Source organism: Chiloscyllium plagiosum, chromosome 3 (assembly GCF_004010195.1).
Source record: "Chiloscyllium plagiosum isolate BGI_BamShark_2017 chromosome 3, ASM401019v2, whole genome shotgun sequence".
Lineage (NCBI taxonomy): Eukaryota > Metazoa > Chordata > Chondrichthyes > Orectolobiformes > Hemiscylliidae > Chiloscyllium > Chiloscyllium plagiosum.
In genome coordinates, this window is record NC_057712.1 from 11,292,992 (window position 1) to 11,319,677 (window position 26,686).

General features: G+C 40.5%; 1 protein-coding gene across 6 annotated transcripts in view; it reads left to right on the forward strand.

The window, feature by feature from the left end:
* Window positions 1-26,686, forward strand: part of LOC122540973 (structural maintenance of chromosomes protein 6-like) — a 119,689-nt gene that overhangs the window by 35,362 nt on the left and 57,641 nt on the right. For all 6 annotated transcript variants that reach the window (XR_006309476.1, XM_043677385.1, XM_043677351.1 and 3 more), the window contains 8 exons: window positions 3,927-3,988; window positions 8,237-8,317; window positions 9,493-9,594; window positions 15,619-15,738; window positions 20,905-21,003; window positions 21,297-21,443; window positions 23,704-23,789; window positions 26,193-26,357. Coding sequence is in view for 5 of the 6 variants with exons in the window: in XM_043677385.1 (XP_043533320.1) it covers window positions 3,927-3,988; window positions 8,237-8,317; window positions 9,493-9,594; window positions 15,619-15,738; window positions 20,905-21,003; window positions 21,297-21,443; window positions 23,704-23,789; window positions 26,193-26,357 (862 nt within the window). In the remaining variant the exon portion in view is untranslated. The remainder of the gene's footprint in view (window positions 1-3,926; window positions 3,989-8,236; window positions 8,318-9,492; window positions 9,595-15,618; window positions 15,739-20,904; window positions 21,004-21,296; window positions 21,444-23,703; window positions 23,790-26,192; window positions 26,358-26,686) is intronic.

Here is a 26,686-nt window from a genome sequence, read left to right on the forward strand (position 1 = left end):
CCTCTATACCTTCCACCCTTCACCTTAAATTTATGTCCCCTTGTAACACTCTGTTGTACCCGGGGAAAAAGTTTCTGACTGTCTACTCTATCTATTCCTCTGATCATCTTATAAACCTCTATCAAGTCACCCCTCATCCTTCGCCGTTCCAACGAGAAAAGGCCGAGAACTCTCAACCTATCCTCGTACGACTTATTCTCCATTCCAGGCAACATCCTGGTAAATCTTCTCTGCACCCTCTCCAAAGCTTCCACATCTTTCCTATAGTGAGGCGACCAGAACTGCACACAGTACTCCAACTGTGGCCTAACCAAGGTCCTGTACAGCTGCAACATCACTTCACACTTGGCAGGGTTGAACTCCATCTGCCACTCCTCTGCCCAGCTCTGCATCATATCTAAGTCCCTCTGCAGCCGACAACAGCCCTCCTCACTGTCCACAACTCCACCTATCTTCGTATCATCTGCAAATTTACTGACCCATCCTTCGACTCCCTCATCTAAGTCATTAATAAAAATTACAAACAGCAGAGGACCCAGACCTGATCCCTGCGGAACTCCACTTGTAACTGGGCTCCAGGCTGAATATTTACCATCTACCACCACTCTCTGCCTTCGACCGGTTAGCCAGTTTTCTATCCAATTGGCCAAATTTCCCTCTATCCCATGCCCCCTGACTTTCCGCATAAGCCTATCATGGGGAACCTTATCAAATGCCTTACTAAATTCCATGTACACTACATCCACTGCTCTTCCCTCATCCACATGCTTGGTCACCTCCTCAAATAATTCAATAAGACTTGTAAGGCAAGACCTTCCCCTCACAAATCCGTGCTGGATGTCCCTACTCAAGCAGTGTCTTTCCAGATACTCATAAATCCTATCCCTCAGTACCCTTTCCATTACTTTGCCTACCACCGAAGTAAGACTAACTGGCCTGTAGTTCCCGGGGTTATCCCTATTCCCTTTTTTGAATAGGGACACCACATTCGCCACTCTCCAGTCCCCTGGTACCACCCCCATTGACAGTGAAGATGAAAAGATCATTGCCAATGGTTCTGCAATTTCCTCTCTTGCTTCCCACATAATCCTAGGATATATCCCATCAGGCCCGGGGCACTTGTCTATCCTCAAGTTTTTCAAAATGCCCAACACATCTTCCTTCCTAACAAGTATCTCCTCTAGCTTACCAGTCCGTTTCATACTCTCCGTTTCCTTACCACCTTTCTTAAATAGTGGCACCACATTAGCCAACCTCCAGTCTTCCAGCACCTCCCCTGTGACTATCAATGATACAACTATCTCAGCAAGGAGCCCAGCAATCACTTCCCTAGCTTCCCACAGAATTCTAGGGTACAACTGATCAGATCCTGTGGATTTATCCATCTTTTACATTTTAAGACATCCAGCACTTCCTCCTCTGCAATATGGGCATTTTTCAAGATGTCACCGTCTATTTCCCCACATTCTATATCTTCCATGTCCTTCTCCACTCATTTGTCCTGCTCATTTAATAAGTACTTGTTTAGTATCTCACCCATCTCCTGTGGTTCCACACATAGGCTGCCTTGCTGATCTTTGAGGGACACTATTCTCTCCTTCATTCCTTTTGTCCTTATTGTGTTTATAGAGACACTTTGGATTCTCCTTAATCCTATTTGCCAAAGCGATCTCATATCCCTTTTTGCCTTCCTGATTTCCCTCTGAAGTATACACCTACTGCCTTTATACTCTTCTAAGGATTCACTCGCTCTCTCCTGTCTATACCTGACATATGCTTCCTTCTTCTTCTTAATCAAAACCTCAATTTCTCTAGTCATCCAGCATTCCCAACACTTACCAGCCTTGCCTTTCACTGTCTCTGGACCTTTGCTATCTTATTTTTGAAGGCTTCCCATTTTCCAACCATCCATTTATCTTCGAACATCTGCCCCCAATGAACTTTTGAAAGTTCTTGCCTAATACCAACAAAATTGACCTTCCTCCAATTTAGAACTTTAAGTTTTAGATCTGGTCTATTCTTTTCCATCACTATTTTAAAATTAGGAGAATTTTGGTCATTGAATGCTCCCCTACTGACACCACAGTCATCTGCCCTGCCTTATTTCCCAAGAGTAGGTCAAGTTTTGCACCTTCTTTAGTAGGTACATCCACATACTGAATCAGAAAGTTTTCTTAACAAATTCCTCTCCATCTAAAACCTTAACACTATAGGAGTCCCAATCTATGTTTGGAAAGTTTAAATCCTCTACCATTTCCATCCTATTACTCTTACAGATAACTGAGATTTCCTTACAAATTTGTTTCTCAATTTTCCATTGACTATTCGGGAGGGGGGTTGTCTATCATACAATCCCAATAAGGTGATCATCCCTTTCTTATTTCTCAGTTGTACACAAATAACTTCCTTGGATGTATTCCCAGGAATATCCTCCCTAAGTACAGCTGTAATGCTATCCCTTATCAAAAATGCCACTCCCCCTTCTCTCTTGCCCCCTTTTCTGTCCTTCTTATAGCATTTGTATCCTGGCACATTAAGCTGCCAGTCCTGTCCATCCCTGAGCCATGTTTCTGTAATTACTATGATATCCCAGTCCCATGTTCCTGACCATGCCCTAGGTTCATCTGCCTTCCTTGTTAGGCCTCTTGCATTGAAGTAAATGCAGTTTAATTTATCAGTCCGACCTCATTCTCTGCTTTGTCCCTGCCTGCCCTGACTGTTTGACTTACTCCTTTTCCCAACTGTACCAGTCTCAGATTGATCTCTTTCCTCACTATCTCCTGGGGTCCCACCCTCCACCTTACTAGTTTAAATCCTCCTGAGCAGCTCAAGTAAATCTCCCTGCCAGTATATTAGTCCCCTTCCAATTCAGGTGTGGTCCATCCTTTTTGTACAGGTCACAACTACCCCAGAAGAGATTCCAATGATCCAAAAATGTGAATCCTTCTCCCGTACACCAGCTCCTCAGCCATGCATTCATCTGCACTATCCTCCTATTGCTACCTTCATTAGCTCGTGGTACCTGGAGCAATCAAGATAGTACTACCCTTGAGAACCTCCTTTTTAAATTCCTGCCTAACTTTCTATATTCTACCTTCAGAATCTTATCCTTTTCACTTCTAGTGTTCTTAGTTCCAATGTGTACAATGACCTCCTGCTGGTCCTTTGAGAACATTGTACACCCTCTCGGAGGTATCCTTGATCCTGGCACCAGAGAGGCAACACACCATTCTGATTTTTACTGCTGGCCGCAGAAATGTCTGTCTGTGTCTCTGACCGGAGAGTCCCCTAACACAATCGATCACTTGAAACCTGATGTGCCCCTCATTATATTTGAGCCATTCTCAGTACCAGAAACTTGGCTGTACGTGCTACATTCCCCTGAGTGTCCATCACCCCCTACATTTTCCAAAACAGCTCCACTTGTTTGAAATGGAGATAGCCACAGGAGACTCTTGCACTACCTGCCTCTCTCTCCTACCTTTTCTGGAGTTAACCCATCTTCCTGACTGTATCTGTGGTTTTTTTCCCTTCCTATAACTGCCATCCATCACACCCCCAACTCCTGTAAATTTCTCACTGCCGCTCCAACCTTGAGATCTGAAAGGATTCACAACCAAAGATACTTCCTGCAGACATAACGATCAGGAATATGGAAACTCTCCCTAATCTCCCACATCCAACAGGAACAGCACATCACTCTACTGAAGGCCATCTTTGCTCCTTCACAATCCTATAGATGCAGAAACTTGCTCTAAAAAACACTGCTTCAGGCTAACTTAATACTTATGGTTTATATTTTTAAAATTTAATCAAGAATAGATCACAATAAAACATATAATCAATGATTTATACAATACAGATCTTTGATGAAAACTGCCTGTTATGCAAGATCCTTTAGTAATTCAAGGTTCATTGTTTCCCAGAGCATGTAATTTCTAGAAAGAAGGAAGAACTCAACATGATATTAGAACATTTCAATATACAGGTATGGTTTGTTCTTCAATTCATGATCCTTGTCAAAATTTAAATTAGCCTGCAATGAACAGTCAATAATTTCACAAGATCTTAGCAAATTCCACTGACCTCCAAGTTAACGGATGTTTCAACTATTTCTATTGTGTCATAATAGAAAAAAGAATTTGAATTTAGCAGGTTTGGGTTTTGGCAATGTTATTTAAAAATAATTTTTAATTATATGGTGAAAGGCTATGGGTGTTCGGAGTACAATGAGATTTTCAGATAGTCAGAATCTTTTTGCCAATCAGGGTTCCTTCAGAAATGTGGAGCGATACTTCGATTCTAACAGTTATTTCAGAGCAAAGGCCTGTCAGAGAAAGGCAAACTGCATTCTTCTTTCACAGCAGTCAGCTGCTGTATTCTGAAAATTAAAGGTCCACTTTGACAGTTGCTGTAAATGGTAACTGCAAAATGTTAAGTGTGATCTAAGGATACTGGGGAGAATACGGTGTGAGATGATTAACAGGGTAGAATGCCAGGTTATAAGGTATCAGTTGGATAGGGTGCTTGGGTATTAAATAAGTGGAGTGCCAGCTGGGGATGGATTAGGATGTCTGGAGTTAGGATGCCAGATGATTAGATTAGATTAGATTACTTTACAGTGTGGAAACAGGCCCTTCGGCCCAACAAGTCCACACCGACCCGCCGAAGCGCAACCCACCCACACCCCTACATTTACCCCTTACCTAACACTACGGACAATTTAACATGGCCAATTCACCTGACCTGCACATCTTTGGACTGTGGGAGGAAACCGGAGCACCCGGAGGAAACCCACGCAGACACGGGGAGAATGTGCAAACTCCACACAGTCAGTCGCCTGAGGCGGGAATTGAACCCGGGTCTCTGGCGCTGCGAGGCAGCAGTGCTAACCACTGTGCCACCGTGCCGCCCACAGATGGTTGGAGGATGCCAGTTTGGGAGAGTTTAAGATGCCAGTTGGGCAGGTTGCCAAGTGGGAAAGGAATAGGATGCAAAATGATCTGAGGGAAGATATAGAATGACATGCTGATACTGCTGGGCCATATCAGGAGCGTGTCTCTTAAAAACATATTGATATCCTGATAGAGACACCACAACAACACCCCTTCCACATAACATTTTCCATGATGGCTGCTTGACCCTGGGAGTCCAGGAGCAGTTCTACTGGCAGTATCCTATGTGGGGGTATCGAGTGTTAGTGCTCTTGGCAGTTGGCACTTCCTCATTCTGGGTCCTAATACTAGTAGAAAGCTGGCTAGCCAGCAACTTGATGCTGGAGTTTTAGAAGATCTGGCAGCATTTCTATTCTGTCCTGCATTTGGAGTTAGTTACATATGAGGAGGGCCATCTAACATCACGACCCAGAGAGATCTGAAGAGCTGTTTTCACTATATCATTCAATATTCCATTGGTTTCATTGATGTTGCTTTGTACTGGTTGAACACGTTGAAGTTTGACTTTAGTAATATTCCAAGATCTTTTTCAGTTTTCTAACTGTTGACTCAAAGCACTCATTGTTCCCTAATAAAGGTTTTCTGCTTTACTATTACCACGTTAGAAAGTTTAGCAGTTTCTGGATAAAAGACACTTTTACTGCTTACAAATTATTTCAATCATGCAGTAATTCCATATTTTCGAGGATTTATAAACCTTTGAAATATTCAAACATGCAGTGCTTTTCAGTTCAACAAAGTCTGTACAGTGCCAACCTTTACATAGTCTCACAGGAGCAGAGCATGATAGGTGCCTTGGATCAAATTGAGTTTTTGTTTTATATTGAACTTTTTAACTCATTCTCTTCTAATGCTAGATTCAGTGTGGAAGAGATGAATGCCTATGGTTTCACACAAAAATTCTTAGCAGCATGTCCTTCACCTGAACCAATCTACCTGTATGTTAGGACTTCCTCGAGGAGTGAATTTGTATGAGTTCATGAAAAGTACAGTCAAGCTCTTCTATAACGTAATGGTTATATTCTTGTGCAGCTCCACATTATAGAAAAATTGTACTTTAGAAACAGCGCTTAAAGCGTTGGTGCTGTAATTGTGTTACAGCCAACGTGTTTTAAAAGTTCTCACTTTAGAAACAGCATCCCCAATTCATCAATTGCGTTACAACGAATTTGCATTGATGAAACGCATGTTATAACAGAACGACCTGTTGTTACCATTTCGAAAAGGCTCTAAGGCCAACAACTGCCACTTGATGGAGCTAGATGCACACAGTGTAGAATTAGAATATTTCTTTGAAGAATGAGAGTTTAGAGCCCATCAACCATGGAACCTTCTAGACATGGCCGACTGTTTCAATTCCAATCTGGAATTTATGATGCTTTCTAATCCACAAATTAACAGACTTTTAAAATAGTACAAATTGAATTGTCCCATGATCATGCACCCAGTCAGTGAACACTTTATTGAGTAGCAATGCGCTGGTTTCAAATTCCAGATCCCATCCTGAGTTAGAAACCAGAAAGGGGCTTACAATCTGAAGCTGAGAAGTTGTGCTGAACCTTTGTGAATGACTGATCAGATCCCTGCTGGAGGACTCACACTCTGGCACTGCACAGGGGCATGCTGGCCACACTGCATTAGGATAAAAAGCTCCTGATGGTCATCTGTAATGGTATTGCGCATTGGGAGTACACTGTGCATTCCAAAAAGTTTATAGCTCTGGTAGAGATGTTGGCACAGCTGTCATTCTGTTCAATTCACACAAAGAGCTTAATACACCAGGAAGCATCTGAAGAAAGGTCGCTGTACCCAAAACACTAACTCTGCTTTCTCTCCACAGATGCTGTGGAGGTTTTCCAGCAATTTCAGTGTTAATTTCAGGAAGCATCAGTGAAGGAAAAAACTGAATAAGTAGCTGAAATTTTCCAGAGGCAGGGTTTGGGGGATGATCAGGTCCACAATATTTCTACAGGCTACGGGATCTGGGGCCATATTTTAGCCATGACAACCAAATAAGTGGTTGTCACTGATTCAATGCTTCTATGAAGAAGGGTGTATGTCCCCCATCAACTACTGGCTCCAAACTAGGTTTGGAGCAGATGGTCTTTACCGCAAACCATCTTTTAAAATATTCTCCTGCATTTTCTACATCCGTACCTCCAACAATAAATGCAAGGATGAAAACAGAAAGCTGCGGGTGCTGGAACTCTGAAACAATCACACAGAATGCTGGACAAATGCAGAATCTGTGGGCAAGACTTGACATTTTGAATCCGTTATGAGTAAATGGAGTGTCGGAGGCTGAGGGGTGGCCTTTATAGAGGTTTATAGAAAAATGAAGGGCACTGATACGGTAAATAGACAAGGTCTTTTCCCAGGTACGGGAGTCCAAAACCAGAAGGTATAGGTTTAAGGTGAGTTTTCACATGTACACTGAACCCTAGCAAATTTACCTAACCACAACTTCTCTTGACATCTCCATTAAGTTATTAGAATGCTCTACTGATGTTTAAAACTCAGTGTTGAATACAGAAGCTCTAAAGTGGCGAATGAGAAGATGAGCTACTGTTGTTAGAGCTTCATCAAAGCCACCTGGTCATCCCTGTAAGCCCTTTCAGCTCGAAGCAGTGACTCTAATTTTCAGCTATTACTGAGGCCTTTGGAGAAAGAGGCAGATCTTTAATTGGTTTGAACTCTCTAAAGTTTATAACTTCACGACCAGTTGAACAGGGAAGACCTTGAGCCTACTTGGTCCAAACAGTTGAAGGAGGGTTCGAAGGCATCTGTTATAATGTTTGTGTTCAGAGAGAAATATCACATTTCATTTTTGTTTTCGTAAACACAGGACTGCAAGGAAATACACATGTATAATATATTCAGGCTGTCAGAACTATGTATGATTAATTGATATAAACTAATCATGGACATGTTACAGTGCATAAGGGGTCCATTTAGGTAATCATGTCTACACTGTCTTGTTAAATGAGCTAATTTTCTGCATTTTCTCCATACTCTTGCACATAATTTCCAGTCAAATAATCATCCAATAAATGTCTTATTTAAATAAATTGTCAGTTTCAAGTCTGTGCATCATTTCAGTAAAGTCTAACTTTAATTTGTTCTTGTAAAGAGAGGGAGACTCGTCACAACTTACGATGTATTCCAATAGTTAGTATGCTGTAAAAGTTATTTATTATGACCCCTCAGTACTGTCATTCCTTGTCTGTACATTGGACAGATAAAATTGCATGCCAGATCATAATGCAATTTTGTTGCTATAGGTGGATAACCCAGTCTCCATTTTAAATCAAGAAATGAGTAAACTTCTGTTAAAATCAAAAAGTGGAACGGAAAAATATAAGGTAAACTGTGTTGTACATATTTATGTGAAAAGGCAACCTTTCTTTTAAAAGTTCAGTGCAGTAAACATTATTCAATCTTATACTCATTACTGCATCAATATGTTTGACTTAATTTGTGTAATTTCATTTTCAATGAAGAAAGTATAATATTATTTAGTTCTGTTTTGATAAGAGACACCAATTAATTTGTAGTGAATTGAACAATACTCTTAGTTGAATTGCATTTTTATAGGCAACTATTAAAATAATTGCCTATTATAATATAAGCTGATATTTTAAATGCATTCTCATTTGAGAATTGAAAAAGATTCTGTTTTGCACATATGATCTGTACCACACGACATCAGTTATAGTTTTCTATATGCTGTTACATGCAATGAAAATTTGCAAATATAGTACAGAACAACAATTACTTTTCTTACCAATCTCCCAAAAATCTTCTCATGCTGATCTGAAGAGACTAGTTTCTTTCTGGGCTACTTTTCTCGAGGCCTCAGTCACTCTTTGGTCTCTCAGTTCAATAGACATTACCCAGACTGGCAGACTATTCGGTCATATTGAGGGGAGAAACATCACAGTCGATCAGAATGCTGTTCTTAACTTGTATGCACACCTGCACATTTACTGCAGGGATTGTTGGAAAGTATTGTGGAACTAGACCCCAAATTGCCTTTTCTTTAACTGGAAATGATAAGACCAGTACTGTTACAACTAACTGCTTGATTAATCAGAATTAACTTAATTTTAACTCAGAGCTTAAAAATGTGTTGCTGGAAAAGCGCAGTAGGTCAGGCAGCATCAAAGGAGCAGGAGAATCGACGTTTCGGGCATAAGCCCTTCTTCAGGAATAAGAAGGGCTTATGCCCGAAACGTCGATTTTCTTGCTCCTTTGATGCTGCCTGACCTGCTGCGCTTTTCCAGCATTACATTTTTAAGCTCTGATCTCCAGCTTCTGCAGTCCTCACTTTCTCCTAGTTAATTTTAACTCATTCACACATTGAATTGTAATCAGAGTTGTTGATGATGTGAGCTTTGTGGTTTTAGGATGCCTGCTACTAAATAGCTATATTTATTTAAGCAGAGATTTAATAACTTTGTCTCGATGTTGCCCAAAAGCAAGATTACAGCAAATAAATAAGAAATGTTGCTGCTTTAAAACATGCATATTTTTGAAGTTTTTCATGAAAGCTACTCGACTAGAACAAATGCAAGAAGATTATTCTCAAATACTGCAGACCAAGACAATAACAAGGGAGAAGATTGCAAAGCAGGATGAAGTAAGTTGAGTTGATGTTCATGTAACTCCATCTCAGGTGCAATCCACATGAGCTAATTCAGTATACATTTTGATCTTGGTTGCATTACGCCACTAAACAGAAGCACAGAAAGAAATTGTGAAGCATTAGTATGAACAAATAATACTTTACCAAATGTTTCTTTCTAACTCCCAATCAAAGACAACCTCTGTAAATGAATCTTTGCTGCCTACAAATTAGAGTGTGTCTTTATACACCCAGATTTTTGGTACTATACAATTGTCGGGGAAACACAGATAATTATTACTGCAATTAGATGCTAGATTAATGGTAGGATTCCTCTATTCAAACATTCTTTGCACACTGTTTGATTAACTCAGTTGGTTGATGAAAATCCACAATGGCAAGAAGTACGTCTACAAAGAGGATTGCCCCATTGAAGAAACTTTCAACATGAGATTAACCATGTTATATGAAAAATGCAATTTTAAAATACTCATGTTTTCCCCATCCCACCAATGAGTCCTGGGAAATCCTAGCTGGAGAGTATGGAACCAGGCAACAGAATTCCAAACTAAGGGGCAGACTAGTTAGAACTGGGGATGAGGAGGAATCACTTCACTCAGACAGTAATGAATCTTTGGAATTGTCTACCCCGGGGGCTGTGTAGGCCTGATCACTGAGTATGTTCAAGACTGAGATTGATCTATTTTTACATATTGAAAATATCAAGAAAAAAGGCATAGTGTAGGAAATAGTGTTGGAGTACAGGAATTGCTGGTATCTCATTGAATGGAGGGATGGGCTCGAAAGGCTTAAAGGTCTACTCCTGCTCCTATTTCTTATGAAATTAACACTAACCATATTTTGCTCCGAGGGAGTTAGCTCTGCATAAATGTGAACTGCAAGATCAGGCCTATTGACAGATATAAGGTTTTGAAGTGTTAGCTTGAAAGTAATTAATATAAGTGTAGGGGGTATTTGTCAAAGAGGAGGCTTGAGTCCTGAGTTCGGAAGTACAACTTGATCTTTACTCAGAGCTCTTTACCAACGCAGTGTGGGAGAGGTCAGAGAGGAAATCTCTGAGACACTCTGCACTCCCAGACCAAGTCCAGAGTATTTATACAATTCACATTACTATGGTTACATGCAACATTAATGTCACTGTTTGCCACATCGCCTCAGACTGTCATGCTCCTGCCCAAATATTTGTCAGATACTGATTAAGTTAATTTTGAGTTAATTTGTTTATTTTCTTGAAATTATGATGACAAGTGATATTTCACAATTAAACTGTCATAAAGTCGTAAATCTTTCCCCTCTCATTTTAAAAATATGCCCTCTAGTTATGAAGTCCCCTACCCTACAGAAAAGACCTTTGCTATTCACTTAATCCATGATTTGGAGATGCCGGTGTTGGACTGGGGTATACAAAGTTAAAAATCACACAACACCAGATTATAGTCCAATAGGTTTAATTGGAAGCACAAGGTTTCGGACCGCTGCTCCTGCACAACCAACTGATGAAGGCGCGTCGCTCCGAAAGCTAGTGCTTCCAATTAAACCTGTTGGACTATAACCTAGCGTTGTGTGATTTTTAACTTTATCCATGCCCTCATATTTTATAAACCTCCATAATGTCATCTCTCAATCTTCTTCACTCCAAAGAAAAAAGTCCTAGCCTTTCTAGACTCTCCTTATAATTCAAATGCTCCAGTCTGGCAACATCCTTATAAATCTTTTCTGAACCCTCTCTAATTTACTAATGTCCTTCTTATAGCAGGGTGATCAGAACAGTAGATGGAAATGTGTTGCTGGAAAAGCGCAGCAGGTCAGGCAGCATCTAGGGAACAGGAGAATCGACGTTTCGGGCATTAGCCCTTCTTCAGGAATCAGAACAGTACACAATAGATGAGATTCCCTACAGTATGGAAACAGGCCCTTCGGCCCAACAAGTCCACACCGACCCTCTGAAGAGTAACCCACCCAGACCCATTTCCCTCTGACTAATGTACCTAACACTTTGGACAACTGAGCATGGCTAATTCTCCTAACTTGCACATCTTTGGAGTGTGGGAGGAAACCGGAGCACCCGGAGGAAACCCACACAGAAACGGGGAGAACGTGCAAACTCCACACAGACAGTCACCTGAAGCTGGAATCGTAACCCAGGTTCCTGGCGCTGTGAGGCAGCAGTGCTAACCACTGAGCCAACGTGCCGTCCCTTACTTCAAAAGTCTTGCCAACGTCCTGTACAATCTCAATATGACATCCCAACTCCTATACTCAAAGATCTGAACAATGAACAAGTGTGCTAAATGCCTTCTTAAACACCCCTGTCTACCTGTGCCACAACTTTCAAAGAACTATGCAACTGAACTCCTAGGTCTCTCTGTTCAACAACACTACCCAGGGCTCTATCATTAACTGTATAAGTCCTGCCCTTGTTCATGTTATCAAAATGCCTTGTATTTATCTAATGGAACTCATTCTGCCGCTCCTCAGCCCATTGGCCTAATTGATCAAGACGGGGTACTGGGCTAATGGTCGGATACTTAATAGTGTGGATGAGCAGAGGGATCTTGGTATCCATGTACACAGATCTCTGAAAGTTGCCACCCAGGTAAATAGTGCGGTGAAGAAGGCATATGGCGTACTGGCTTTTATTGGTAGAGGAATTGAGTTCCGGAGCCCTGAGGTCATGTTGCAGTTGTATAAGACTCTGGTGCAGCGCTTTAAATTAAGGGGTGGTAGGTATAGGACAGATGTTAGGGGTAGATTCTTTACTGAGCGAGTCATGAGTTCATGGAATGTCCTGCCAGTAGCAGTGGTGGACTCTCCTTCTTTATGGGCATTTAAACGGGCATTGGATAGCCATATGGAGGATAGTGGGCTAGTGTAGGTTAGGTGGGCTTGGATCGGCGCAACATCGAGGGCCAAAGGGCCTGTACTGCGCTGTATTTTTCTATGTTCTATGTTCTGTAATCTTAGATAACCTTTTTCACTCAACTATACTGGTGTCATCTGCAAACCTACTAAATATGCCTCCTAAATTCTCATCCAAATCTCTTATATAGATAACAAATATCTGTGGACCCAGCACTGATTGATGCAAAACACAGGCCTCAGTCCGAAAAGCAACCCTCCATCACCACTCTTTGTCTCCCACAATCAAGCCAATTTATAACCAATCAGCAAGCTCTCCCTGAATCCCATGTGATCTAACTTCACTAACTAGTCTACCATGCAGGTGTCTTTCATACCATACCTGGTCAAAGGCTTTCTGAAAGTGCTTGTAGACAGCATCTACTACTCCGCCCTCATCCACCTTCTTGGTCATGTCCTTAGGAAACTCAATCATATTTATGAGACACAATTTCACATGCACGAAGCCATGCTGACTGAATCTAATCAGTCCTTGCCACTTGAAATGTATATAAATTCTATTTCTCAGAATCTGTCCAACAACATATCCACCACTGATGTCAGACTCACCAATCTACAGTTCCCAGTCTTCTTCTTATATGCTTTCTTACGTAAAGGCACAACATTAGCCATCCTCCAGTTCTCCTGCACCTCACCCAGCTATTGATGTTTACATGTATCTCTGCTAAGGGCCCCACACTTTCTTCTCCAGCCTCCCACAACATTCTGGGATGTACTTGATCAGGGATCCTGGATAATTATCTAACTTAATGCTTTTTAAGACCTCCAGCACCTTCTGTCTCATGGGCTGTTTTCAAGACATCAGTATCTATTCTCCTGCAGTCCCTAACCTCTATGTCTTTCTCCATAGTAAATACTGACCCAAAGTCTTTGTTTAATATCTTTCCCAACTCCGATGGTTCCACACATAGATGATCTTGTTGATCTTTAAGGGGTCCTATTTGCTCCCTAGTTGCTCTTTTGGTCTTAATGTACTTGTAGAATCTCTTTGGATTATCTTTACCCTTATCTGACAAGGCTATTTCATATCCCCTTTTTGCCCTCCTAATTTCCTCTTAAGAATGTCCCTACACCCCTTATGCTCTTCAAGAGATTCAGTTGAATTCACTTGTCTATACCTAACATATGCTTCTTTCTTATTCTTGTCCAGAGCCTCAATATTTTTAATTCATCCATTGTTCCCTACTCCTACCATCCCTACCCTTCAATCCAACAGGAACATACTGCCTCTGAACTCTCATTATCACACTTTTGAAAGCGTCTCATTTGTCAGTTGTCCCTTTTCCTACAAACAGTCTATTCCAATCAAATTTTGAGAGTTCCTAGTCTCATACTATCAAAATTGGCCCTACTCCAATTAATAACTTTGGCTTTTATACAAGGCCTATCCTTTTCCCTAACTATTTTAAAACTCGCGGAATTATGAATAATGGCCCCAAAGTGCTCCCCCTCTAACACTTCAGTCACTTGCCCTGCCTTATTTCCTGAGAGAAGGTCAAATTTTGCTCCTTCTCCAGTAGGTACATCTACATATTTATGAAGGAAATTTTCTTGAACCCATTAAGCAAATTCCTCCCCATCCAAGCCCTTTAAACTATGGCAGTTCCAATCCATGTTTGGAAAGTTTAAATCCCCTAGTATTATTGTCATTTTGTTCCTACATATATCTGAGATCTTTCTACATATTTGCTCTGCAGTTTCCCACTGACTACCCCAATAAGGTGATCATCCCTTTCTTATTTCTGAGCTCCACCTATATAGCTTCAATGGACGATCCCTCAGAAATATCCACTTTAAGTACAGCAGTAATGTTTCCCTAATCATAAATTGCCTTTATCCCCCTACAATGTTATTTGCTCTTCAATGCTTGGTTTATGAGATTTGAAAACCTCCCAGTTGCCAGTCATCCCTTTACTGATGAACAGTCTATTCCAATCAACCTTTGAGAATTCCTGTCTCATACCATCAAAATTGCCCTTACTCCAGTTAAGAACCTTAACTTTTATACAAGGCTTATCCTTCTCCCTAACTATTTTAAAATAGAATTATGATCACTGGTCCCAAAGTGCTCCCCCACTAACACTTCAATCACTTGCCCTGCATTATTTCCCAAGATAAGGTTGATACGGATCCCTGTTTTCTCCATCTGTTAGTCAATCCTCCCTGCTGGCAGGGTAGGGACCTCTCTCTGCTACCCACAGCTATTTGTTTAAAGGAATTCAGTAAAAAGGAACTAATGTGTCCCTCAATATTAGTTTGTTCGCTGCATTCATAATTTCATTATACCTATCTCATCTGGTTGCCATGGGTACAAAGGTCATGATTCTGACAGTGTAAGTTACTGTCTCAGCTAACAAACTTCTTCAGACATTTCATATCAACTAAAAGGAATATCAAGATTTTCACTAAAGCTATGAGAGGAGATCAGGAGAATCCTGCTAAAATTTCAGGACCCAGCGCTAGCAACCTATTACGTAATATGTAATGCTCATTAGGGTTGATGAGTTCAAAACTAGGGAGCGGGAGGAGAATGACTTAAAAGGGACCTGAGGGGTGACCTTTCCACACAGAAGATGGTTTGTATGTGGAATGAACTGCCAGAGGAAGTGGTAGATGCAGGTGTACTTACAAGATTTAAAAGACAAGTACATGAGTAGGAAAGGTTTGGAGGGAGAGCAGCCAAATACAGTCCAGTGGGACTAGTTTAGTTTGAGAAACCTGGTCAGCCTGGACAAGTTGGACTGAAGGGTTCTGTTTCCATGCTGTATGTCTCGAGGACTCGAAAACCCTTGGCGACCATTTTATGTTAGGTTCAGCAATGGGCCGTCATAACAACAAGAAACACTAAAATCATATAAAGTTACCTTGGTCAAATGAAAACTCAATAATTTTCTTTATTTTGTTAGTTGGCTTAAACTTTAATTTTAACCTTCAATGCATTAGGAATGACACACGTGATGACATGTACAGAGTTAAAGACCTTAATTTATATTAAAAGTGATTTTTATTATTACATCTCTCTGCGCAATGCTGTTGTGCAGCTAAGATAAATTCATAATAAAAAACATTGAAACAATTGATAATTCAATTTTTCCCAAGTACCTAGCAGAACTAAAGAAGAAAGTCAAGGAAATGGAAAGACGCTATAAAAGCCTTGAACATTTGAATGATCAGCAGGAGAAACTAGAGCAGCTCAAGAATCAGATGGCCTGGGCATTGGTAAACAAATAGAAATTTTGTTTGTATAATTCTTTAAAAGATCTCAAATGATAAGAATTTATATGGTTGCAATTCTTTCATTTTTGTCATGTCTATAGGATTCACATGTCAGCAGGAACATGGCAATCACTTTTTCTCAGTCACACACTATGCATTCCCATACACACTGATTTAGTCTTTATTACTTCCTAACTCAATTTGATCTCAGCCAATTTTGTACTATCCTCTATTCTCGTGCTGCATATCTCTCCCAGTACTTTGTGCATCTTGGTATTCCTCTCTGATATTATCTCCTGCTTTTCACACTTTTGCCTTCCCAATGGGAGTAGCAAAACATCCTGAAGGAACCGAACCCCAGCTCTGTTCAACTGTAAACCAGCCAGCCTGTACAGGTTTTTGCTCCAAGCCAATTGTAATGATCCAGCGATCGAAAGTCTTCCCTCCTACACCAACATTCCAGTCATGTATTCATTTGTCTTATCCTCCTATTTCTATGGTTCACTTGTGCATGACACTGGGCGTAAACTGGAGATTACTACTTCTGAGATTTTGCTTGCCAATTTTCTACACAGCTCCCCAAATTCTGTTTGCAGAATGACATCCTTCCTTCTACCTACCTTGCTAGTTCCAACATGGACCAGGACTGCTGGCTGTTCACCCTACCCTGTCAGTATGCTTTTGCAGCCAATCAGTGATGTCCTTCACACTTGGCACCAGACAGATAATGCACCATCTTGAAATCTCAAAAGCTGCAGAAAATTTGCCTGCTGTCCTCACTACTGAATCATCCATCATTTTGGCTCTTCAAGTCTTCCTTGTACCACCCTTTGCAACTGAACCACCTGTGGTTCTGTGGACTTGCCCCTGACTGCACGTGCAGATGAGCGATCACTCACATCAGTATTCAGAGTTGAATACTAGTTGGAAGATGAGATGTGTTCAGAGGACTCCTGCACTACTTGCTACATCTCTTTTTCACTGTCTAGTTGTCACCCACTCCCTCTCCCCCTGCGAATTCTTAAGCTACAGGGTGACCATGTCTATAAATGCTCTAAGTAACTGGCACCCTCACGGGTGTCTCCCAGTGACAGCAGTTGCTGCTGAAGTTCCAAAACTTGGAGTTAAAGTAACAGTAACTGATGACATTTCCTGGACAAATAGTTAACCAGGAGACTGAACGTGTCCTGCATGACATAACACAGAACATGTCAAAACAGAAACAATCTTGCCATTATTTTGTAAGTTGACCCTTTCCTCTTGATTAAAAAAGAAGTCTAACCAATACTAGAATACCTTACAACTGCTAATGAAACCTTACAAGTTACTGATTAAATATTAATAATCAGCACAATTTACTCACTCAAATAAAACTGTTTAGAAAGTTGCTCTCTTGTTCCTTAATTTTTTGTTTGTTTTTAATCTGCTAAATGTTGGTAAGCAGATCCTAAACATCGAACAATACAGCACAGAACAGGCCCTCAGCTCTCAATGTTGCGCCGAGCTAACTGTAATAGTTAACCAACCAATTACCAATATGTTTCCCTACAATACTAATACTTTCTTTCTGACTGATAACAGTTGACAATCTGGTTAGTTCCACTGATTCAGGCTGCTCTAATTGAACATTTGCCTCCCTTCTCAACACTTCTTACATTCTACTGGTCTTGCTGATATGCACTAATCTAACTTCTCCACATTGTTTCCAGTCCCACTAGTTTTGCTAGTTTAGACTGCTCTGACTGACATGTCTAAATGTATTATACATGGTAAGGTGACAGACAGGCTAGTTAGACACAGGATGAGGACAAGCCAAAGCTGGGAACCAGATATTCAAAGGCATGTGATTTCTCAAAAGGACAGCAGGAAGGAAAGGGCGGTGGGGTAGCTAGGCGAGTGAGAGATTATGTACGACAGCTGGATCGGAAGATGTGGAATCCATAGGGGTGTAGGTAAGAAATAACAAGGGGAAGAACTCACCAATGGGAATAGTCTATAACCCCTCTAACAGTAGCTTTATAGTGGGAGAGAGAACAAAGCAGGAGATAATGAGGACACATATCACAAGATAAACATTAATCATTGGTGGCTTAAATCTTCTGGTAGATTGGGATAATCAACTTGGCTGAAGAAGCCATGAGGATTATTTCATGCAGTGTATTCAGGATAATTTTCCAGACCAACAAAAGTGGATTGAATCAGACCTCAGATTATCTTTGATCTGGTAATGGGGCAGCCTAATAAATGATTTTAGGATAAGAATTATCTGGGAATCAATTACCATAATATAGCATAATTTGGCATTCAGTTTGAGAATGAGTAACTTCAGTCAGAACAATTAAACTAAAATTAAATAAAGGTAATTAGGAAGGAGTGAGGGCAGAGTTAACTGGAGTAGACTTCATGAAAAAGATAGTTAAGGAACAATGGCAGATGTTTAAAAAAAACATCATGACTCACAACAAAGAGATATTCTAATGAAGAAGAAAGATTCTAGGAAAGGGATAATCTAACCATCATTAACCAAGGATACTGAGGATAGTATCTAATGGAAAGGTAAAATGTAAAATCCAGCACATATTAGTGGCAAGCCAGAGGATTGGCAAGTTTTATAAACTAACCAAACATGACCAAATAAAAAGGAAGAGGGAGAAAATAAACTTTGAGGTTAAACTAGCAAGTAATATCAAAACAAACAGCTAGAGCTTCTTTAAATTATATATAAAAGGAAAAGAGAGGTCAAAGTGAACATAGACCTCTTAAAGAACGAAACTGGGAATCAGTAAGTAGCAGACTAACGATAAATACACTGCATTGGTCATTTTGATAAACATTAATAGATGCTAAATAAAGAAAGGACGAAAGGGGTAGAAGAGATAAATACCATTAATATCATGAGAGAAAGTATTAGGGAAACTAATGAGGCTAAAGGTCAGATTCTTCCAATCTGATATTAAAGGACATAACCACAGTGATAATGGATTACCTGGTGATAATTTTCCGTAAATCTTCAGATTCTGGAAAACTCTCAAAGGATTGGAAAACTGCTGATGTAGCACCCTTATTCAAAAAAAAGGAGACAATAAAACAGATCAGTTAGCGTAATATCTGCCATTGGGAAAACGTTAAAAATCTATATGACTGGTGTAACAGTAGAACATTTAGAAATGTACACTATAACCAAGCAGAATCAGCGTGGCTTCGTTAAGGGGAAATCATGCCTGACATTCATTATAAACCTTTGAAGAGGTAACACACAGGATTATTAAAGAGGAGCCAGTAGATGGAATATATTTGGATTTCCAATGGGCACTCAATGAGATACCTCGCATTGGCCAACTTAATAAGAAAAGAGCTCATGGTGTTAAGGGCAATATATTAACATAGGTAGAATATTGTTTAACTAATAGGTTAGATTAGATTCCTCATAGTATGCAAACAGGACCTTCGGCCCAACAAGTCCACACTGCTCCTCCGAAGAGTAACCCATCCATTTCTCTACCCTATATTTAAATCCTGACTAGTGCACCTAACACTATGGGCAATTTAGCATGGCCAATCCACCTCACCTGCACATCTTTTGGATTGTGGGAGGAAATCAGAGCACCCGTAGGAAACCCACGCAGACATGGGGAAAGTGTTCAAATTCTACACAGACAGTTGCCCTGGGTTGGAATCGAACCTGGGTCCCTGGCGCTGTGAGGCAACAGTGCCAACCACTGAGCCACCATGCCGTGGAAGACAGATGTGAGAAAAAGGGGATTATAATATTTTCAAATTAACAACCTGTAACTATTGGAATGCCACAGGGATCATTGCTGGTGCCATAATTATTTACAATAAAGATTCATAACTTGGATAAGGAAAAAAAATGTACTATTACCACATTTACAGATGACACACAAATAGATGGGAAGGCAAGTGGTGAGAGTGACACAAAGAGTTTGCAGAAGATTTTAGATAGGTTAAGTGAGTGAGCAAAAACTTAGCATGTAGAATATAATTTTGGAAATTGTGAGGTTATGCCTTTGGCAGGAAGAATAGAGGAACTGAAGATTATTTAAATGGAGAAAAACTGCAGAAAAATGCAGCACAGAGGAATTTTGCAGGGTGCCCTGTTGCATTAATCACAAAAAGCTAGCATTCAGATTATGGGGAATTCAAATAGAATGGTGGTCTTTGTTTCAAAGGTAATGGAATATCAAAATAGGCAGGTCTTGCTAAATCAATGAAAGGCCATAGCTAGAATAATGTGAACAGTATTGTGCCCCTTATCCAAGGGAGGATATACTGACATTGGAGGCAGAACAGAGGAGATTCTATTGATCCTACGTATGGAGGGATCCTAAGTGGAGAGTTTGAGTCTATTGGGCTTGTAGTTTAGAGGCACTGGAGTTTAGAGGAATGAGAGGTGACCTTATTGAAACAGACAAGATTCTGAGGGGACTTGACAGGGTAGATGCTGAGAGGTTGTTTCACCATCTAGAACTGGACAGCATCATCTCAAAGTAGGATGCACATTTAAGAGAAAGATGAGAAAGAATTTCACCTTTGAATGTAGTGAATCTGTGAAATTATTTTACTGAAGAGGGCAGCTGAGACTGGATCATTAAGTATAGTCAAGGTTGAGATAGATTTTTAATCAGTAAAGAAATCAAAATGTTTGGGGAAAATGCAGGAATGTGGAATTAAAGATCATCAGATCAACCATGGTTTCATTGAATGGCCAAGCAGACTTGATGGGTCGAATGGCCTACTCTTACTCCTACATCTTATGGCTGTAGCTGGACAAGGAAGCAGTTTAGGTTAAAAATTGGCCTTTGGAAGTCAGAACATATATTGAAGTATTTTCAACACCCATTCTCTTCCAAATTGATATCATACTTTCTCAGGCTCTCTATAGTATGTAAAGTATGAAAGAATTCATGCAGAGTTGGTTTTGACACAGATGTTCATATGCCATTAGCCAAATAAAGACCAATCAGTAAATATATCTACTAAGAAATCTACAAAAGAACACACTGCTATCTGTTCCGAACCATAGATTTTTAATTGAAAATCATGAACATGGAACTTTAAAGTTCTGTATGCTATGGAAAATACATCCCACAAAATCTTATTTGGAATTTTAACCAGTAAAGAAAATAAACATATTCATTTGTACTGTAGGTCATTGAGATTGAAAAGGAGTTGGAGTCAATAAAAGATTGTCTTAACAGAGAACAAATAAATGAGATTACATATAATCAAAAACTAGAAGAATGGCAGGTGAGTTCATCTTTTGAATTCTTCATTCATAATCTTGACTATTACAATCTTGAATAATCTTGAATTATTTTTCAATCATCCTTACAATTGTTAATTTAATTGCCTATATGAAGGGAAAGTTTTCTCTTTTTGATTAATTTACGTTTTTATATATTTGAATGAATGTCCATTTTAAGATGATCATCACATTCATTTCATAATCACTTTTCTACCTTAGAAGTGCAATATAAATGGATGCATTTTCTGGAAAGATTAAAGAGAACCTACCGGAATTATTTTCCCTCTTCTATTAGGCCAAGGTGAACTTTGCAGAACTAAAACTTAAAGCAGCTCAGGATCAGTTGCAGAAAATTACAGATGTGAAAGTACAGTCACGAAGACAGCTCTTTACTCTGAAGGAAAGCATGCAAAAAAAGAAGAAAGCATGTAAAGAAAGTGAGGTTAGTACGATTAGGTGAGATGAAATATAATTGTTTGCAGATGCTGTAAAGATGCCAGGTAAAGCAGTCCACAATGTGTGTATGAGGTGAGTGTGTTTAAGGTATTCAGGTGAAGTTATGTGGTATACCAGTTTTTCAGCCTTGAGGCACATTATAGTAGGTGAATTTTTGTATACTGTCGAAGCAAGCTGCCCAGTTTGAACCCTAAATGGGTGGAAAAGCATGAGGGCTGTGGCAGAAGGTGGAAGGAAGATTTTAGTTCTTTGTAAAGGGTTTCAGGAATTGTAGAAATAAAATATAACGCATGAACGTCTTTCTGGTAATCTGTAAGTGATATAATTTTAATTAATTGTTCAGATGTACTGTGGCATTATTTGGTTTGTATGCTCAGAAGAATGTTTTAGTTGCAGATGGCCATTAGCTCAGTGGATTGGAGATACATTTCTGTTACGTGGATGTTGGAAAGGTAGCACAGAGGTTTTTCAAGGTTAGGCATCAGGTCAGTGGCACTGCATTGAGCCTGCCAATGGAAAGGAGGGGATTGGATGTGGGGTCCCAAGTTGGTGATTTCCCAGATTTTTTTTGCAAATCCCAATACGACACAGCTTGATCAGAAGTTCATAGTGGCAGCAGTGCCTCTGATGGGTTGGCAACCTGTGAGCAATCTCACCATGAATTTCCCTGATACCCATATGGCAATTAACACTTCTGTGTCGAGACTCCTGTCCCTTTAAAGGCAGATATCCAACCCCCAGTGCTTTCAATCAACCAAAGAACTGGAAACTCCTCAGTCCCAGCAGTGCCACTCGGACTGGTAGCCATTGCGAGTAATGCTGCCTACCAGGCCCAACCGTGATGAAGGAGGCCCTGGATTTGAGGTGAGCAGACCAGGCTTTCCAGGACCAGTTCATTGAGGCATTGGTAAGGAGAGGCTGGTTGTTGCTGATGGCAGGACTGCTCTCCATGCACCATTGCGTGCCACAATGAAGGTATTTTTGTAGACAGTCATTTCCCAGGTTGCAGAGTCCTCCCACTATCCTGGTGGCAGAATGGATCTCTTCAGTGGCCCTTAGTTACTCACTTAAGGACCTCAACAGTCCTTTGAGTGGAAAGTCTGTCATCAATTATGGCGACTGATATGCCAATGAACATTGTTTACACTTCTGTTTCCACTCCTCTGTCGTGCATGAAACTGTTGCCCCAAACCACTGTGTTCATGCATCTCTCAAAATGCTGGCTATGACATGCCCAACCCAAGGGCCGTGCTATCTGCACTTAACTCCAATGATATCTCTCTCACTGAATGACATCTTTAATAAGAACTGCTGGTTAAATAATAAAACAATGCATAGGCCAGGTGAAATTTCTACAGGTGGACGGACTGTCTCAGGAAGATTTTATACAGGCAGTTACAGCATTAATTAACCAATTTCTATTTTCTTTCCATTTTTGTGTGTCTATGCTCGAAGTAACTCTACTTCTAAGTGTGAATAATTTGAATGAAGATGAATTGCATGCAGAGGAGATCCACCCGGATGTTGCCTGGGTTGGAGCATTTTAGCTATGAAGAGCAACCAAATAAGCTTAGGTTATTTCTTTAGAGCAGAGAAAGCTGAAGGGGGACCTGATTGAGGTATATAAGATTGTGAGAGGCAAGGACGGAGTGGATAGAATGCAACTATTCACCTGAATTGAAGGGATGATAATGAGGCAATGTAAGTCAAAGGGCAGAGGGGATTTGAGGAAAAATGTTTTCATCCAGAGGACAGTTGAAATCTGGAAATCTGGGAGGGTAGTAGAGGCTGGAAACCTCACAATCTTGAAAAAGTACATTTAAAATGTCATCATATTAAAGATTATTGGGCCTAGTGCTGGAAAGTGGGGTTTGTGTGGATAAATTGGCATGGGCTCGATGGTTCCGAGCATCTCCTCTGTACTGTATGTCTTGATGAATGGCATCAAAAAGCATTGCCAAGATATTTTTAAAGTAGATCTTAAGTTAGCTTTTGGCACTGCCTGGTAGCTGTGAATTAAGAAAGGTGATTAATTGCACAGGTTTGCACAGCCTACTCAATGATATGAAAAGTTAAACTCATATTTGATTAATCATGTCCCAGATCAGTGATGGTGTGAGGCAATGAACTTGTGCCAATCTACGTTTGGTATCCGTTGCCATAAGTTAGATTTAAAATCTGTGACATGGCAAACACGTGCAAGACTTAGAGCTATCTGGAATTATTTCTATTCCTTTGATTTCTAGGCCACATTCCACCTCTGCAAGTCACAGCTGGAACAACTTGAGAAAGATCATGATCGGTTACAGAGGCAACTTGAAGAACTGAGTAGGTTAGAAAGTTACTAATACAGTCTTGGAAAAGAATATTTTCACTAGCTTCATTACTTGTACTCTGGAAACATTACAGAAGATATGGTTGTTGCTTCTACCATCAACATTTCCTTCACCCTCAATTTTTATCTCAGGTTTGACTAAATTCATATCCTGTAATATGAGATGCTAGAATTACTCAGTAGTTCTTGCAAAACCTGTGGACAGAGAATGAGTGAATGGCCCAGATCTCTTTATAACAAGATAGTTATTGATTTGATTGATTTATTATTGTCACATGTGACTGACATACAATGAAAAATATTGTTTTGCATGCTATCCAGATAAATCATACCTTACATAAGTACATCAGGGTAATAGAACAGAATGCAGAATATAGTGTTATAGAGAAGGTGCAGAGAAAGATCAACTCTAATATATGAGAGGTCCGTTCATAAGTCTGTTAACAGCAGGAAAGAAGCTGTTCTTGAATCTGTTGGTACCATTGTCAAACTTTTGTATCTTCTGCCCACTGGAAGGGGATGAAAGAGAATATAACCAGTGTAGGAGGAGTCTTTGATTATGTTGGTTGTTTTCCCAAGGCAGTGGGAAGTACAGTCAGAGTCATTGGACGGAAGACTGGTTTTCGTGATAGACTAAGTTGTTCACAGCTCTCTGTAATTCAGGAGATGTATGTCAGGACCATGTGAAAGTTCCAAAGTAATTGACTGGATGGAATTTGCCTGGGGAGTTGAACTTCTAATGAGTAATCAGCTGGTGTCTGCTACCCTCTAATGAGGTTCCCAGCTCTTGAGTTATATTCAGCGAATTCTGAGAATTCTGACTGATTTAAGTTTAATAATTACTCAGGAAACAATGAAGGATTAAAACCTGCTTTAATTCCTATTCAATTATAGTACGGGCTCTCCCACCACTCTCCAACTCAGCAGTGACTCCCCCAATAAACCTGCAGATCCCACACCCCTATGGACATCGGATTCCCTTCTGCCTCCTAATAATGAACTCCCCCAATCACAGCCCTGCCTCCCTGACCCCAACAAATACATGAAGACATTTCCCTTCCCCCACCAACCTGACCACAGAGCCCCCTCACAAACAACAACAGAATTTGCTGGAAAAGCTCAGCAGGTCTGGCAGCATCTATGAAATCAGAGTTAACATTTTGAGTCTGATGATCCTTCCTCAGAACTCATGGTAGCTAGGGATCCCTCTCCAAGGGCATGCCCCTGACCACTTCCATCCTCCCACCTCTAACTCCCCAGCCAACCACATCTTTCATTCCCCTGACTCCAGACAGACACCGATCAAACTTTTCTCCCCACTCCAACAACTCAACCCTCCGAACCCCACCAGACTCCACCCTAAACCCTCAAGCACTTAATCTGCCATTCTACCCCGACCCATCTGGCACCCTACATCCTCATCCACTTCACAACATATCCCTCACCAATCTGGCTGCCTACTACCTTCACCTACTTGGCTGCTTGTCCTTCATCTATCTGACACCATACCCCATCCTGGTATATGCTCTTATCTATCTGTCAATCTATGCCACTCTTACCCCATCACTTTCGTTATGCACTGGCTTTCTCTCACTGGCTGTTGAAATGGTTAAAGGAGACTTAAATCAAAGACTGCAACACTTACTGCTGAAGGAGTTGTTTCTGAGTTTACCCAGCTCTGTGCTGTCTGTGTGGGTTACTGGACTGTGCTGCTTCTGACAGATTGTTCGAGTTGGATCATTACATCCTGTTAACAAACTTCTTGCTAATTTTTAAAAGAAATTCCAAATGGAGAGAAACCTTTCTCCAGGAACAGAAAGTCTAGGGACAGTCTTAAGTTATAATTTATAATAAGTGACATGGTGACTCAGTGGTTAGCACTGCTGCCTCACAGCGGCAAGGACCTAGGTTCAATTCCAGCCTTGGATGACTGTGTGGAGTTTGCATATCCTCTCCATGTCTGCCTAGGTTTCCTCCCACAATCCAAAGATGTGCAGGTTAGGTGAATTGGCTGCGCTAAATTTCCCATAGTGTTCAATGATGTGTAGGTTAGGGGTATAAGTAGAGTAATGGGGCATGGATTTGGATGAGATACTCTGAGGGTTACTGTGGACTTGTTGGGCCAAATGGCATGTTTCCACACTGTAAGGATTCTAAAAAAAATTTCTAAGGTTTGCACATGAAATCCCATATCCAATCTCTGTACTTCAAACAAGTCAAACAAAATAGAATGTGAGCATAGCTGCAATATGCTAATAGATCCTTACAGGAAACCTAGGATGGGGATGGAGTTACCCTTGTGTTAGTAAAACTCTGGAGGAGGTGTAAGTGCAGCTCATATTGTTCACGTTTCTAACTGCAACACATTTCCACTCCTTTTCTTCAAATTTACTTTGAAAGGGGAGGTCAAAGTTCACAAACTAACCTCACTGAACCAAAGAATGGAATTAACAACCTTCAACAGCAACTGAAACCACTAAAGCAAGAGGAAGCCACAACCTTACAGCAAATCGAAAACTGTTACAATGCAATCGGCAACTTGAAAGATGAGCAGGATAATCTGAGGTTAGTAATCAAGAGGTGAAGATTGGTGAGGACTATCAGACAACATCTGCTAATATCATGTTGATCTGTCTGTACAAACCACCAAAATCAAATTCGCAGAACGTTGTTAAAAATTGCAGCTTAAAAAAAAAGAATTGCAGATGTTGGAACTCTGGAACAATAGAGAAATTTCTGGAGAAACCCAGCAGGTCTGGCAACATCTGTGAAAAGTTAAAAATCATACAACATCAGGTTATTGTCCAACAGGTTTAATTGGAAGCACTAGCTTTTGGAGTGCTGCTCCTTCAGCAGGTGGTTGTGCAGCGGCGCTCCACAAGCGAGTGCTTCCA